The sequence below is a fragment of the Rhinopithecus roxellana genome, chromosome 12 (genome assembly GCF_007565055.1).
Source record: "Rhinopithecus roxellana isolate Shanxi Qingling chromosome 12, ASM756505v1, whole genome shotgun sequence".
Classification (NCBI taxonomy): domain Eukaryota; kingdom Metazoa; phylum Chordata; class Mammalia; order Primates; family Cercopithecidae; genus Rhinopithecus; species Rhinopithecus roxellana.
In genome coordinates this window covers 30,388,078-30,404,963 of record NC_044560.1, presented here as the reverse complement: position 1 = coordinate 30,404,963, position 16,886 = coordinate 30,388,078, and the positions used below count along the sequence as shown (strand labels likewise).

Below are 16,886 nucleotides of genomic sequence, written 5' to 3'. Positions count from 1 at the left end.
AATATACAAAAAAAAAAAAAAAAAAAAAAAATTAGCCAGGCCTGGTGGTGTGTGCCTGTAGTCCCAGCTACGTGGGGGGCTAAAGTAAAAGAGGATTGCTTGAGCCTGGAAAGTTGAGGGTGCAGTGAGCTGAGATCATGCCATTGCACTCCAGTCTGGACAACAGAGTGTGACCATGTCTTCAAAAAGAAAATAAAATAAAAGGCTTAGGCCAGGCACAGCGGCTCACACCTGTAATCCCAGCACTTTGGTAGGCCAAGACAGGCGGAACACAAGGTCAGGAGTTCGAGACCAGCCTGACTAACATGGTGAAACCCCATTTCTACTACACACACACACAATCAGCCGGGCGTGGTGGCAGGTGCCTGTAATCCCAGCTACTCAGGAGGCTGAGGCAGGAGAACAGCTTGAACCAAAACCATGCCACTGCACTCCACCCTGGGCAACAGAGCCAGAAGCCATCTCAAAACAAAACAAAACAAAACAAAAAATATAATAAAAATAAAGTATGAGCCATGCGCAGTGGCTCACGTTTGTAATCCCAGCACTCTGGGAGGCCAAGGGGGGAGGATCATGAGCTCAGGAGATAGAGACCATCCTGGCTAACACAGTGAAACCCTGTCTCTATGAAAAATACAAAAAATTAGCCGGGCACAGTGGTGGGCACCTGTAGTCCCAGCTACTAGGGAGGCTGACGCAGGAGAATGGCATGAATGCGGGAGGCGGAGCTTGCAGTGAGCTGAGATTGCGTCACTGCTCTCCAGCCTGGGCACAGAGCAAGACTCCTTCTCAAAAAAATAAATAAATAAATAAAATAAAGTATGGGGTCCAGGTGCAGTGGCTCACATCTGTAATCCCAGCACTTTGGGAGGCCAAGGCGGGTAGATCACTTGAGGTCAGGAGATGGAGACCCTGTCTCTACTAAAAACATAAAAATTAGCCTTGCATTGTGGCACGCACCTGTAACACCAGCTACTCAGGAGGCTGAGGCAGGAAAATCGCTTGAACCCAGGAGGTGGAGGTTGCAGTGAGCCAAGATCGTGCCACTGCACTCCAGCCTGGGAGACAAGAGAGAAACTCCATCTCAAATAAATAAAATATGGTACATAAATATAAAATACTGTGTGGCCGTTAAAACACGTGCACGCGCTTGCGCACACACACACACACACACACACACACACAGAAGATCATGTCCTTTGAAGCAACATGGATGAAGCTGGAGACCATTACTCTTAGAAAACTAATGCAGCAGCAGAAAACCAAATGCATGTTATTCTAAGTAATAGCTGAGGATGGGCACAGTGGCTCATGCCTGTAATCCCAACACTTTGGGAGGCCGAGGCGGGCAGATCACCTGAGGTCCCGAGTTCGAGACCAGCCTGACCAACATGGAGAAACCCCATCTTTACTAAAAATACAAAATTAGCCAGGCATGGTGGCACATGCCTGTAATTCCAGCTACTCAGGAGGCTAAGGCAGGAGAATTACTTGAATCCAGGAAGCGGAGGTTGTGATGAGCCAAGATCACACCACTGCACTCCAGCTTGGGCAATAAGAGCAAAATTTCATCTCAACAACAACCACAAACAATTAAGTAAGAGCTGAATAATAAGAATACATAAAAACACAGAGGGAACAACAGACACTGAGACCCAGTTGAGGTTGGAGAATGGGAGGACAAAGAGGATCAGAAAAACTACCAGTTTGGTGCTATGCTTAGTACCTCAGTGACAAAATAATCTGCACACCAAACCCCCATGACACAATTTTAGCTGTACAACAAACCTGCATGTGTACCCCTGAACCAAAAATAAAAGTTAGAAGAATAAAAATCTACGAGTGGGAAACAGTGCAATGTAGGTGGAAAACTGGTTTGTGCTGCAGATAGCGGCTCAGGTAGAGGTATACTCTGATGGATTTTGTGTTTACACAGGCAGATGAGATGAACAGGTGGTCCAGAACCCTCAGTTGGTGGGGAAAACAGGTTGCTGTTACAGATTTAGTGTCTGAGGGTTGGGATATGCCAGGAGACTTTTGTAGGTTTTTGTCAAGAAACACTAGAATCAAAAATGCTATTGTAAAATTTCTCAGGGTGGTATCTAGTCCTGGGAGACGTCTGGACACATTAATATCTAGTGGGTTTGCTTGTGAGTGAGTGGGAATCCTGTGGTGACAGCTGTGGGAAAAAGGGTTTGCTGTCAGAGTTTCTTTCCTCTAAGTCTGGATCCTCTCTCACTCTGGGAGACCTGGAATCACAGGACAATGGGCAGTGTGACAGTTTGTATACAGGAGAGCAGAGCCTCCCATTCCCAGATAAACCAGAGTTTTATTCCAGGCCAGGCCTCTGTGATATCTTTTTTCTTGTACCAAATCTGTAGAGTTTGCTGAACACCAAGCCATTGTCCAACACCAATTCATTGTCTAACATTTGAATTTGAATTCTGACAGCACCAAGAGTCAGCACAGACCCTGATTCAGGGCTCATTTTCACAATAATGTCCTAATGGCAGATGCCAGTCACAAACCCCATAGGCCCATCTACGCTTCTGAGCTACTGTTTAAAAATTATGGACTCCCGTAACCTCCCTCAAGTTTCATAATTTGATAGAGTTACTCACAGAACTCAGCAAAACACTGTAGTTACATTTACCAGCTTATACAAAATACAACCCCCAAGAAAGCCAAATGTAAGAAATGTATAAGACAAAGAAAAAAATGGGGAAAGATGAAGCACAGAGATAATCCTGGTAAACAGCTGTGATTAATAAAAGTCTCTCTCCTTTGTGTTCTCCAGAAACAGTTTATGGAAAGAAACATGCTTTCCATTATGGCTTAGTTAGTGTTCTTTTTTCTTACCTATCACATAGCCAGACACAGACTGCACATTTTCTTCTCGTTCTCATTTTTTTTTTTTTTTTTGAGACGGAGTCTCGCTCTGTCGCCCAGGCTGGAGTGCAGTGGCTGGATCTCGGCTCACAGCAAGCTCCGCCTCCCGGGTTCACGGCCACTGCAAGCTCCGCCTCCCGGGTTCACGCTGTTCTCCTGCCTCAGCCTCCGGAGCAGCTGGGACTACAGACGCCCATCACCTCGACCGGCTAGTTTTTGTATTTTTTAGTACAGACGGGGTTTCACCGTGTTAGCCAGGATGGTCTCGATCTCCTGACCTTGTGATCCACCCGTGTAGGCCTCCCAAAGTGCTGGGATTACAGGCTTGGGCCACCACGCCCAGCCTTCGTTCTCATTTTTAAAAATCAGCTGGCCAGGAGCGGTGGCTCATGCCTGTAATGCCAGCACTTTGGGAGGCTGAGGCGGGTGGATCACCAGAGGTCAGGAGTTTGAGACCAGCCTGGCCAACATGGTGAAACCCCTCCTCTACTAAAAATACAACAAAAAAAAAATAACCAGGCATTTTGGTAGGTGCCTGTAATCCCAGCTTCTTGGCAGGCTGAGGCAGGAGAATTGCTTGAACCCAGGAGGCAGAGGTTGCAGTGAGTGGAGATCATACCACTGCACCGCAGCCGGGGTGACAGAGCGAGAATCTGTCTCCAAAAAAAAAAAAGAAAGAAAAAAAAAAATCAGCTGAATTTTTCTTCAGTGGTCAGAATAAAATACTTTTTAATCAAACTTCACTTATCTCCTCCCCACAGGGTCCTTAACATTCAGCTACACTCAATCTGTGTCAAAATACAACCCCATTTTATGTCCTTCCTAAGGACATGCTGACTTCAGGGCAAAACATTAATCTAGAATCTGACTTTTTCACCCTCCATTTGTCATTCATTTCCCTCACACCTTTGTTCTAATCTCGTTTGTTCCTTCCTTGTCTGTCTGAACTTGCAATTTTTAAAGATCTTATAGTAGGTATTTTCTTCTGTTACAATACTTCTTTGGAATTTAATTTTTACATTAATCTAACTTTGGTTTATCTTAAACGGTCTAGAAACTGCTTCAAAACAATAACCACTTCATCTTCACAAAAATCCTGCCAGTTCTTTTCCTTCTGAACCTTAACTGCATCTGCCTGTGGGTCCCCAGCTTTCCAGGGCTCTGTAGCTTCTCTCACTATAAAGGTTTCTTCCATGGCTGGGGTGAGGAGGCTGGGACATCTGCAAGAGAGGCTTTTCAGAAAAAAACTAATTGGGCCATTAATAATCTTCTTTTGCAGGCTCAATATTAATTAGCCTTAGCTTGGAGTCACTAGGCTCATGCTTTGATTTCCATTGTCAGAGTTATTAACTTGGTTTTCAAAACTACCTGTGTGAAACATTCAGTAACATTACTCAAACACAATGTTCATATAAGGGAATGAAATTATAAGATGATTCCATTTTATACCTCAATGAGAAAAGCAAAAGTATCAATTTCTTTCAGGCAATACGTGTGTTACTATTTCCATTAAAAATCACGTAGTAACAATTAGTCATATGGGAACATTGCTAGGAGGTACCAAGTTTTATCTCATAAAATTTAGCATGAAACTCACAAGTCATGAAAACAAGATACAGAACAGAGATATTCACTGTCACAAATTTACTCTGCAATAAAAGGAAGTGATATTTTACGAATCTATGTAACATAACTTATCAATTACCTATCACATTTTCTTGTGAAAACGTATTCTGTTTCTTGTTTCTTGTTTTTTAAGACGGAATTTTGCTCTTTCACCCAGGCTGGAATGAAGTGGCACGATCTTGGCTCACTGCAACCTCTGCCCCCTGGGTTCAAACAATTTTCCTGCCTCAGCCTCCCCAGTAGCTGGTATTATGGAAGCCCACCACCACGCCTGGGTAATTTTTGCATTTTTAGTAGAGATAAGGTTTCACCACATTAGCCAGGCTGGTCTTGAACTCCCAACCTCAGTTTATCCACTGGCCTCAGCCTCCCCAAAATGCTAGGATTACAGGCATGAGCTACCGCGCCTGACGGGCAATGTATTCATTTCCTACATCCAAAATGCAGGAGAAATTTTCCCTATTGCTTTTCTTGGTAGCATTTTAAAAGCAAAGTCTTGGAATTCTGCTTGAAATCACCCAGTCATAAAAAACACAGCTGAAAAAATTCCTAAACTCACTTTTGGAAAGAAAAAGATGAACAATAATTTTTAACAAATGGAATACATAGGGGCCGGGCGCGGTGGCTCAAGCCTGTAATCCCAGCACTGTGGGAGGCCGAGATGGGCGGATCACAAGGTCAGGAGATCGAGACCATCCTGGCTGACCCGGTGAAACCCCGTCTCTACCAAAAAATACAAAAAAAAAACTAGCCGGGCGAGGTGGCGGGCACCTGTAGTCCCAGCTACTTGGGAGGCTGAGGCAGGAGAATGGCATGAACCCAAAAGGCAGAGCTTGCAGTGAGCTGAGATCCAGCCACTGCACTCCAGTTTGGGCAACAGAGCGAGACTCCGTCTCAAACAAACAAACAAAAAAAAAACAAATGGAATACATAATTTTTTCTGATATACACAACTTTTATGCCCTATGTAAATACTATAAGTATTTTCCTACCTTTTAAATTTCACTAATAAAATATAATTTACAGTTAAAAAACTAAAGTCAATATAAGCGAACAAATCTTTTCAAGGTGAAAAACCCAGGGAGTAGCAGTGTTGATTAGAAAACAGATATGTAGGCTGGGCACAGTGGCTCAGCCTGTAGTACCAGCACTTTCGGAGAATGAGGCAGGCCGATCACGAGGTCAGGAGTTCAAGACCAACCTGGCCAACATGGTGAAACCTCGTCTCTACTAAAAATACCAAAAAAAAATTAGCCAGGTGTGGTGGTGCACACCCATAGTCCCAGCTACTTGGGAGGCTGAGGCAGGAGAATCACTCGAATGTGGGAGGCGATGGTTGCAGTGGGTCGAGATCACGCCATTGCACTCCAGCCTGGGTGAGAGCTAGACTCCGTTTGAAAAAGAAAAAAAAAAAGAAAGAAAACAGATGTGTCTGACTCGTGTGTCAATTCAGATCATCCAATCACTTGAGAGATTCTCCCACTCCATCCTGCTCACTTAAGTGCTCAGTGACCACTCTCTGAAGAGACACTGCACTATGCTCAAGTGAGTGCCCCAAGTGTATTTTACTTTGCAAGTTTTTGAACTATCTCAATGAAGTCAGGTGTTCTCTTTCTTTTGTCTTTTGGGATACTATTTTTTCTTTCACAAATCTTAGAGCATTTAGAAGGCAGAAATTATTTCTGTTTTCCCCTCAATACCAGCATGTGAGTGGTGGACCAGCAATCTGTCTCCAAGAAACGGAAGCTGGGTTGGGTGAAGACGATTTTAATGTCTCAAGGGGTTAGCTTTTCAAAGGAAGAGGACACCAAGACATTTGTCTTTTCCCCAGGGTATCCACTTCAGAGGCTACACTCCCTACCTCAGGCTGTCCTGTGAAAGAAAATGACTTAGGAGCTGATATTCACTAGATACTCTAGCAGACATAGCCATAGCCATTATCTTGGGTTATTCAGAAACAGTACTGAAACCCAGGACCAAGAAAAAACGACAGGGTTGCTGAGGACAAATCACCCCATAACGTTTGCAAAATAAAAACATCTTGACACTAAAACATTCTCATAAGATCTTTGTGCCTAAAGACAAAAGAAAAAGAGGCACAGAGATTTTTTACAATTCACTATCAGAGGATTATTCTTTGCTTTCTTCTCATAGGAAATATTTACAAACAGAAAACATTCCTCTTTCTTTTTCTTTTTTCAATTTTAAATAATTTTATTTAACCCACTGCATTTTCCACTTACAACATAGAGTTTATAAAGTGCAATGGTATTTCCTTTCCCTGTGCATATGTTCCATACTCAAATGTTGAGAATGCCCGGTAACTTACTATAACAGCTTAACTTTTTAACACTGCCACAGAACTTGCTACAAATTTAGGTCCTTCAAATGAGAAAACATATCTTTTTCAATAGGCCATCTAATGCTTTGTCAAAAAATGATTAATTAAAATACAGTATCGAAAATGTACATTAAAGAACAAATAATAGATTAGGGACAGGAAGTTGGCATTTGAGATTTTCAAAAGAAACTGAAAATTCAGTATTTTACTGCGAACCAGAGTTAGGCTGGAGAAATGGGGTGTGGGGGGTTGACTTGAGATCCTGCTTGGGACTCATGTGAAAAATGCAAGGGAAAATCAGTCCCATGTGGCGGCAAATAGACTGAGGTGGCTCCGGTCCCTGGATTCCTAATTTTAAAAAATCTAACTCAAATGCTTTTTTTTTGTTTTTTGTTTTTTTTAGAAATTACTACATTGGGGGAAACAAAATTCAGGCTTAAAAAACAATAAACTGCCAAGTAAGCTCTGGTTACACAACCAGGAAATTTGTAGGCTCAAGGTGAAAATTAAGAAACTACGTAAATGTACCTAACCGATTACTGAATTTGGGCATTTTCATCATGCATCTGTCCTTCGAGATCTTTTCATGGACCACAAACTACAACCCATAGCTGGGTGCGCTACAATTTTTGAACCGCTCCTTGTTTAAATTCTTAAGTATTTTCGCGATAACTCCCATACATTTTTAATAGGCGAAAAGAGGAACTAGGAACCCCATAAACCAAACAAAAGCTTTTTCCATTCATGAACCCTCACCCCAACACTCTGAGTCAAGATTCTCCCCTGACGACCCTCCCGTGGTCCCTGCACAATCTGGGAGAGACGCGGCGCTGCGGGTGCAGAGTTGCCCAGAGAGGACTCCAGGCCAGGGCACAATCACTGCGCAGGGAAGACATAGGATGGCCGGGGTCCGGCTGTCAGCGCAGTCGCCAATCTGATGGCTGAAGGGGACTGAGGCTGAGTTGGGTAAGGAGAACTCGGGGCGCAGATTGTGGAGCTGACTGCGGGGAGGCCTGAGTCCCGCCACAGCCCCTTCTCCTCTCTCCGGATGTCGGGCCCGGCACTCTCACCATTTCTAGGCTTCCAGGGGGTCCTGGCATCTTAACTGTGGATCTCCACTACTTGTAGGTCCAGGGCCACAGAGTCTGGGCCTCAAAGAGCAGAAGACACAGAACGGCGAGGACGAGACCAGGAACTCCGGCTGCAATGAGAGACAAAGACCACGCCATATCCCGGAAGCCGCCCTTTCCGCTCCAGCTGCGTGCCTGATTGGACGGTTCCCAGGCCAGCGCCGCTGACTGGATAACGTTTAAGAACCACCCCCCCCCCGGTGCCGCGCCCTCACGCCCTGAGTGACAGAAGATGTGACCAAATGCTGGGCTGAATGAAGAAAGAGTGACAGCCGAAGGTGCAGCCTTTTCAGGCAGGGCTTCCTCCCGGAGGTGAGCTAAGACCGTTACAGAGGGTGTTAGTCTTTAACCTTGTGTATAAAGTCTCATGTATTTGTAAATACTATACTGTATCGCTGCTCACACATGAAAAGAATAGAATAACAATTATTTTTAAATTTATGCTTTTTTTTTTTTTTTTTTTTTTTAAGACGGAGTCTCGCAGTGTCGCCCAGGCTGTAGTGCAGTGGCGCGACATCAGCTCACTGCAACCTCTGCCTCTCGGATTCAAGAGATTCTACTGCTTCAGCCTCCTGAGTAGCTGAGATTACAGGCACGTGCCACCACACCCCGCTAATTTTTGTATTTTTAGCAGAGACAGGGTTTTCACCATGTTGGTCAGGGTGGTCTCGAACTCCTGACCTAGTGATCTGCCCGCCTCGGCTTCCCAAAGCACTAGTATTACAGGCGTAAGCCACCACGCCTAGCCTAAATTTCGGCTTTTATAACCTTCCTGGCTCTGGTCTTTTGAACAGGCAACCTGAGATAGTTTTGTGTTAAGATGGAGTCTTGCTCTGTCGCCCAGGCTGGAGTGCAATGGTGGGATCTTGGCTAACTGCAACCTCTGCTTCCCGGGTTCCAGTGATTCTCCTGCCTTATCCTCCCGAGTAGCTGGGATTACAGTCATGCGCCACCATGCCCAGCTAATTTTTTTGTATTTTTATTAGAGAACGGGTTTCACCATGTTGGCCAGGCTGAACTCCCAGGTGATCTGACTGCTTCGGCCTTGCAAAGTGCTGGGATTACAAGCGTGAGCCACCGCGCCCAACTAACCTGAGATTTTTAAAAGGACACAATCCTTCCAAGTAAAATGTGATCCACATGAGAATTTTAAATTTCCTATTAGCCAAACTTTAAAAACAAGAAACACACGGGGCACGGTGGCTCACGCCTGTAATTCCAGCACTTTGGGAGGCCAAGGTGGGCAGATCACGAGGTCAGGTGTTTGAGATCAGCCTGCCCAACATGGTGAAACTCAGTCTGTACTAAAAATGCAAAAATTAGCTGGGTGTGGTGGCGGGTCCCTGTAATCCCAGCTACTCAGGAGGCTGAGGCAGGAGAGTCGTTTGAACCTGGGAGGCAGAGGTCGCAGGGAGCTGAGATTGTGCCACTGTACTCCAGTCTGCATGACAGAGTGAGACTGTCTCTCACATAAAAATAAAAATACTTTGGCCCGGCGTGGTGGCTCACACCTGTAATCCCAGCACTTTGGGAGGCTGAGGCAGGCAGATCACGACGTCAGGAGATTGAGACCATCCTGGCCAACATGGTGAAACCCTGTCTCTACTAAAAATACAGAAATTAGCTGTGGGTGGTAATGTGTTCCCGTAATCCCAGCTACTCAGGAGGCTGAGGCAGGGGAATCGACTGAACCAGGGAGTTGGAGGTTGCAGTAAGCCAAGATGGCGCCACTGCACTCCAGCCTGGGTGACAGAGTGAGATTCCATCTCAGAAAAAAATAATAACACTTTTTGATATGTGTGCGCTATTTATGATTTTCAACACTGACTAAAAGTAGTGTGCCTGAACCAATCTCTTACCTTGAAATCAAGTAACTAGAGACAGATCTGCTAGGAAGACATTTCATTTCTTTCTTACTTCTATTTTTTTATTTTTTAACTTCTTTTTTTGAGACGGAGTCTCGCTCTGTTGTTTAGGCTGGAGTGCGGTGGCGCGATCTTGGCTCACTGCAACCTCAGCCTCCTGGCTTCAAGCGATTCTGGTGTCTCAGCCTCTGAGTAGCTGAGAATTCAGGCATGCACCACCATACCCGGCTGATTTTTCTATTTTTAGTAGAGATGGGGTTTTGCCATGTTTGCAAGCCTGACCTCAAACTGCTGATCTCAGGTGATTCACTCGCCTCGGCCTCCCAAAGTGCTGGGATTATAGGCGTGAGCCATCCCACCTGGCCTGTATTTTGATTTTTAAAATAGCAGAACTCCTGTTGAAGATTTCAGAGTCCTGTTGAAGCAGCCATGGGACAAATCTCAGAAGCACACGTGGAAATCACACACAGTGAATGCATCCCTCACCCTGAACTAATTGTTTTCACCCAAGTCTGCATGTAAAAATCACCTCGGGTGGGGGAGTCTTTAAAAATCCCTCAACATGAGTTGCCACACCCCCATTAAATCAGGTTCCTGGAGTGGAAACTGGGCAACAGTGCAGTTTAAATATCTCAATGTGATGACAGTGCATCCAAGCTCAAATGCCTCTGCTGTAAACCAACACTTTTAGGTGACCTAGTTGCAAATTGTTTCTCAAACGAATGAAAAAATATTTGCCACTAAGTCATGGCCTTTCAGTCTTACCAATATTACCAAATTAGTGTTCTTTGCAAAACTAACTTTGCTATTGGTTTTGTTCCTGAATCAACCCAGTTCCATGTATATTGAGTGCACCCTATGTGCAAGGCACTGTGCTAGGTGCCCTGACATTGGTGATCATTACTGTGGGGGAAAATTTTTCTGGAATAAAGGTTTCATTCCCCCAAAATTAAAAACATGCCATGAACCGAATTGGAGCTAAAACAAAAAGACCTATGGTCTCACTCAAGAGTTAGGGCTTGGCTGGGTGCGGTGGCTCATGGCTGTAATCCCAGCACTTTGGGAGGCCGAGGCAGGCAGATCATGAGATCAGGAGATCGAGACCATCCTGGCTAACACAGTGAACCCCTGTCTCTACTAAAAGTACAAAAAAAGTAGCCGGGTGTGGTGGCACATGCCAGTAGTCCCAGCTACTCAGGAGACTGAGGCAGGAGAATCGCTTGAACCAGGCAGGTGGAGGCAGCAGTGAGCCAAGATCACGCCATTGCACTCTAGCCCAGGCAACACGAGCAAAACTCTGTCTCAAAAAAAAAAAAACAAACAAACAAAAAAAAACAACGCTGGAGTGGGGACTGTCAGAAGTTTGCACCTTATGCAAAGGACACAATGACACACCTAGTCCTGACTGGATTTTCCCACCTTATGTAAATGAAGCTCCTCTCCTGACCAGCTTGTTTATAAAATCCCTTGGGCTTTTCACTTTAACATGACAACTCTTTTTCCTGGGAGTCCTCTCTGTGCCAGAGAGCTTTCTTCCCTTCGCTTATTAAAATTCTGTTCTAACCTCACTGTTGGAGTGTCTGCACCTTGATTGCATTGACTGTGAGACCAAGAACTTCGTGTGACACCCCAGATAATGAGGCCAGTTTCAGTGCCTTCTCAATGGTGGCCCACCAGTGACCCTCACAGCCAAAGCACACATGGGGCAGAAACACCAGTCACCTGCCTAGGATGGTCAGGTGGGCAGGAGCAAGCAGGGACTCAGTGAGAAAACCAGAATGTGTGTTCAAGGGCAGGGACTGCGTGTTCAGCTGAGTTGGAAAATTCGAATTCTCTTTCAGGATGAGAAACTTCAAATAAGACAGGGCGTATGCTATAGAACTTCTCAAAACTTGGGAATGTGACCAATTCTCTGTGTTTCAGAACATCCTGAGAGACACAAACTAAAAGATTAAGCATTATTGACTAAACCTTGAAGGCTGCACATTTGAATGCTACTGACAATGTCAGCTACTGGCCCGAGAATGTAAGCTGGGAGCCTCCTACTGCTCTCTTGAAGTCTCACCTGTAGAGTAGATGCGCTACCCAGGGATTCTTCTAACTGGAACTCCAGATGACTGTTTCTGGAACTTCCCAGCACTGCTTGATCTGGATGTAGGTATCCTCCCAAATTTGGTGTATATGTGTATATACGTACATATTTTCCTTTTCTCCTACTTTAGTCTTTGCTAAGTTTACCATTATACTCTTGCTTCATTAATCATTAAACTTTTCTCTGAACTGCATTTGAGTGTAATATTGTGATTTCTTTTGCTTATGAATCCTCGAACCTATGATGAAGGTAAATCTTTCAGCAAAACACCCCCAGGTCATAAAAAACTTGGACTCCTCGGCCTGTCAGAAAGTGGAATTCTTTACTTACCACAGGTAAGGAACCTGTACAGGAACTGTGTAGAAGAGGTGTAAGGCCAGCTTGTTCAAAGAGCTTATATTATTTCTATAAGCCAACTATGATACCTTAAAGCGGTCTATATCTGAAAGCATGCCATTCCAGGCAATACCTTGGTAAAACAACCAGTGTCTCCAATTGTGTTCTGTTTTTTGAGACAGTGTCTTGCTCTGTCACTCTGGCTGGAGTGCAGTGATGCAATCTCAGCTCACTGCAATCTCTGGCTCCTGCACTCAGGTGATCCTCCCACCTCAGCCTCCCAAGTAGCTGGGACTACAGGTGAGTGCATCATGCCTGGCAAATTTTTATCTATTTTTTGGTAGATGGAGGCGGGGGGGTGTCTCATAATGTTGCCCAGACTGGTCTTGAACTCCTGGGCTCAAGCAACTTCACCCACCTCAGCCTTTCAAAGTGTTGGGATTACAGTTGTGAGCCACTGCACCCAGGAAGAAAACATGATTTTATTGCACTTATGCAAATAACTATATTGTTATAAGTTAACAATATTCACGACCAGGCACGGTGGCTCATGCCTGTAATCCCAGCACTTTGGGAGGCCAAGTGGGTGGATCACAAGGTCAGGAGATCAAGACCATCCTGACCAACATGGTGAAACTCTGTCTCTACTAAAAATACAAAAATTAGCTGGTGCATGGTGGCATGTGTCTGTAATCCCCAGCTACTCAGGAGGCTGAGGCAGGAGAATCACTTGAACCAGAGAGTCGGAGGTTGCAGTAAGCCAAGTGAGCCAAGATTGCACCACTGCACTCCAGCCTAGTGACAGAGCGAGGCCACACCTAAAAAAAAAAAAAAAAAAGGGAATACTCACAACTAGTTTTCAAATTTTGGAGAAATCAGGTGGAGAGAATTATGCTCCAAATTTTGTTTATACTAGTATATTTTACTTAATCTAATTCTTTGTTCAAGTTGCCAAGAACCCGGACACCCTCCATTAGTAACACTTCCTCTATGTGGCATAACTTTTGTAGCACAGAGTTGTGTATCTTTTAAATAATGTATTTTATCTGACTTTTTCTGTGATACATTTTATATTTTGTATCCAGTTTGAAAAGCATTTTTATTATCTGTGCAAATAAATGTATTCTCACTTATTTTTAGCTGATAACCTTAGCAACATATTTAAAAATATTTTTAGGTATCTGTAAGACGATATAATAATCTTACTTTATATGTTCTGAGTGAACATGTGAGTATCTGGACACTATGTGATCAACTAACTTTTATAATACATTTCAAATGCTTCTTTTATCAGACACTCTACTTATTTTAAACGCATCCTTTTAAAATGCATTCTATGAATGGATAAAGAATGAGTAGACAGATGTCATAAAGGTATGCGAAGGTAAACATAGATGCAATATACATCTGTTTAGATAATGCTGCTTTCAAAATCACAGAGAATGACCACTTTTTAACCTTTTATTGTAATTAAATAAAAAACAGATTTTCCATCTTTTTTTTTTTTTTTTTTTTTTTGAGATAGAGTTTCTCTCTGTCACCTAAGATGGAGTGCAGTGGCGAGATCTCGGCTCACTGCAACCTCTGCCTCCCAGGTTCAAGCGATTCTCCCACCTCAGCCTCCTAAGTAGCTGGGGTTATAGATGCCCACCACGATGCCCGGATAATTTTTGTATTTTTAGTAGAGATGAGGTTTCACCATGTTGGTCAGGCTGGTCTTAAACTCCTGACCTCAGGTGATCTGCCGGCCTTGGCCTACTGAGTGCTGGGTTTACAGGCATGAGCCACGGCATCCAGCATGTTTGAGGGTTTTAAAAAGTCCCCTGGGTGATTTTTTCATGCAGGCTGGGATGAAAACAATTGGTTCAGGGTGGGGGATGCATTCACTGTGTGTGATTTCCATGTGTGCTGCAGAGATTTGCCCCATGGCAGCTTCTGACTTTGGGATCTTGAAAAGCAGCTCTGGCATTTTAAAAATCAAAAGACAGGACCGGCATGGTAGTTTACACCTGTAATCCCAGCACTTTGGGAGGCCAAGGCGGGCAGATCTCCTGAGGTTAGGAGTTTGAGATCAGCTTGACCAACATGGTGAAACCCCATGTCTACTTAAAATATGAAAATTAGTTTAGCCTCAGCTACTCAGGAGGCTGAGGCTGGAGAATCGCTTGTACATGGGAAGGGGAGGTTGCAGTGAGCCGAGATCGGGCCACTGCACTCCAGCCTGGGTGACAGAGTGATACTCTGTCTATAGTCACTCGATTTCAAGTTAAGAGGTTGTTTCAGGCAAAGTACTTTTAGTAAGTGTTGAAAATCATAAATAGCCTACAAATATCAAAACTGTTTTAACTTTTTTTTTTTTTTAATGACGTCTTGCTCTGTCGTCCAGGCTGGAGTGCAGTGGCACCATCTCGGCTCTCTGCAATCTCCAGCTACTGAGTTTGAGCGATTCTCCTGCCTCAGCATCCCAAGTAGGTGGCCCAGTAGGTGGGATTACAGTCGCCCACTACCACACCTGGCTAAATTTTTTTTGTATTTTAGTAGGGACGGGGTTTCACCATGTTGGTCCAGCTGGTCTGCAACTCCTGACTTCAGATAATCCAGCCATGGCCTCCCAAAGTGCTGGGATTACAGGCATGAACCACCAGGCCCAGCCTATTTTGAGCTTTTTTCTCTCTTTCTCTCTTTTTTTTTTTTTTTAAAGACAAAGTCTCGCTGTGTCACCCAGGCTAGAGTGCAATGGCGCGATCTTGGCTCACTGCAACCTCTGACTCCCTGGTTCAATTGATTCCCCTGCCTCAGCCTTCTGAGTAGCTGGGATTACAGGCACATGCCACCGTGCCCAGCTAATTTTTGTATTTTTAGTAGAGAAGGGGTTTCACCACGTTGCCCAGGATAGTCTCGATCTCCTGACTTCGTGATCCCCCCGCCTCAGCCTCCCAAAGTGCTGGGATTACAGGCGTGAGCCACTGCGCTCGGCTCTATTTTGAGCTTTTGACATAATTGCCAAGCTTCCCGAAATCAAATTTCAGCTTTAAAAATTGTCTTCTTTTTGACCCCTAACTTTTGGATGCTACAGAGCACCAATGCAGCATCTAAAAGAATGATAAACAGAATTACTTGATATGTTTAATTACATGGGAAGCATTGTCAAATTAAAAACAATTTTTGGATCAGGTTGCGGTGACTCACGCCTGTAATCCTAGCACTTTGGGAGGCTGAGGCAGGTGGATCACTGGAGGGTCAGGAGTTTGAGACCAGCCTGCGAACATGGTGAAACCCTGTCTCTACTAAAAATACCAAAATTCGTGGGCATGGTGGCCCGCTCCCATAATCCCAGATGCTCGGGAGGCTGAGGCAGGAGAATCGCTTTGAACTCAGTAGCTGCAGGTTGCAGTGAGTGAGATTGTTCCCACTGCACTCCAGCCTGGGTGACAGAGCTAGAGTTCCTTAAAAAAAAAAAAAACCCACAAGAATTAAATAAAAATGGTATTTGACCTTTCAACTTATATTTTAATAATATGTGATTAATATTTATATCAAAGTCCTATGAAATTTCAAAAATTTTATATATCTGAGTATATTCTAGTAGTCATAATTATGGTGATTTTTGATAAATTATTATAGGCCACAGATATAATCAATTTTTATTTCGTTCTTTTATAACCATTTTATTTCCACAGTTAATGGTTTCATTCTGATGTAGTTTCTAAAATCTCAAAAGTTTGCAAAATCCTAGAGTATTATGTCTCTAAGGAGGTTCATTGAAAAGTTGGAAAGGGCCCAGACAAATTGAGTACAGGTTTCTGGCCATTTTAGGATCATATTGTTTATTCTGCATAAGGATTGTGGGAATTCTAATAAAGAGACTAACTCTTATAAAACTGCTAACCTAGGCAAATCAAAATTATTTGAATATTAGGAAAATACTCTGTGTAATCTAATGTGACAGAGTATTTAAGATATTATGCTAAAACAGCCAGACTAAATTTTTTAGACATACCATTTCAGTAAACTGTGGTCTGAGTCAAACTACCCTATGATAATACCTCAGTTTTCAGTGCTATGCTCCTAAATTGGAGAAACAAACCTGGTATTTAAGAGCACATAAATTTAATGTTAAGTGTGGGACTCATTAAGAACCTAGACAGCCAACAGCCACTTGTTCATTCCTGAGTTCTTAAAGCTTCATTATTAACAGCTCTGCATTCCATTACTCATCACAGAGAAGAGAGAAAATAATCTAAATTGAATATAATTAAGTGTGTGGTGATATTCTATAATAAATTACTAAAATAGGTTAATACCAATGTTTCTCATCAAACATTTAATCCTGAGAAGACAATCAAAACTTCATGTACATTTCTGCTACCTGATGGGCCATTTAATCATGGATACAAGAATTTATTCAATTATCATTTTAATGCATATTTTCTGGTAATATAAAAGCTTTCTTATGCAAGAAAGCTGATATTATAACAGTAGCTAAAAGGATATAAGGAAATATATTTTTCTCATGGAAAATTTCTGAAAAGCCTCCAATGATAAAGATACTTATTTCACTAGAAAAGTTGTAAAACTGTTAAATAAGGAATTACAGATACAATAGT

At 43.4% G+C, this 16,886-nt stretch overlaps 1 protein-coding gene across 2 annotated transcripts in view; it reads right to left on the bottom strand.

Annotated features, from left to right (window-relative positions):
* LOC115892068 (zinc finger protein 98) overlaps positions 1 to 7,981 on the bottom strand; it is a 34,976-nt gene extending 26,995 nt beyond the window's left edge. For both annotated transcript variants that reach the window (XM_030912636.1, XM_030912635.1), the window contains exon 1: positions 7,927 to 7,981. In XM_030912636.1, the coding sequence (XP_030768496.1) occupies positions 7,927 to 7,956 (30 nt within the window). In that variant the 5' untranslated portion in view covers positions 7,957 to 7,981. The remainder of the gene's footprint in view (positions 1 to 7,926) is intronic.
* Positions 7,982 to 16,886: the final 8,905 nt, after the last annotated feature.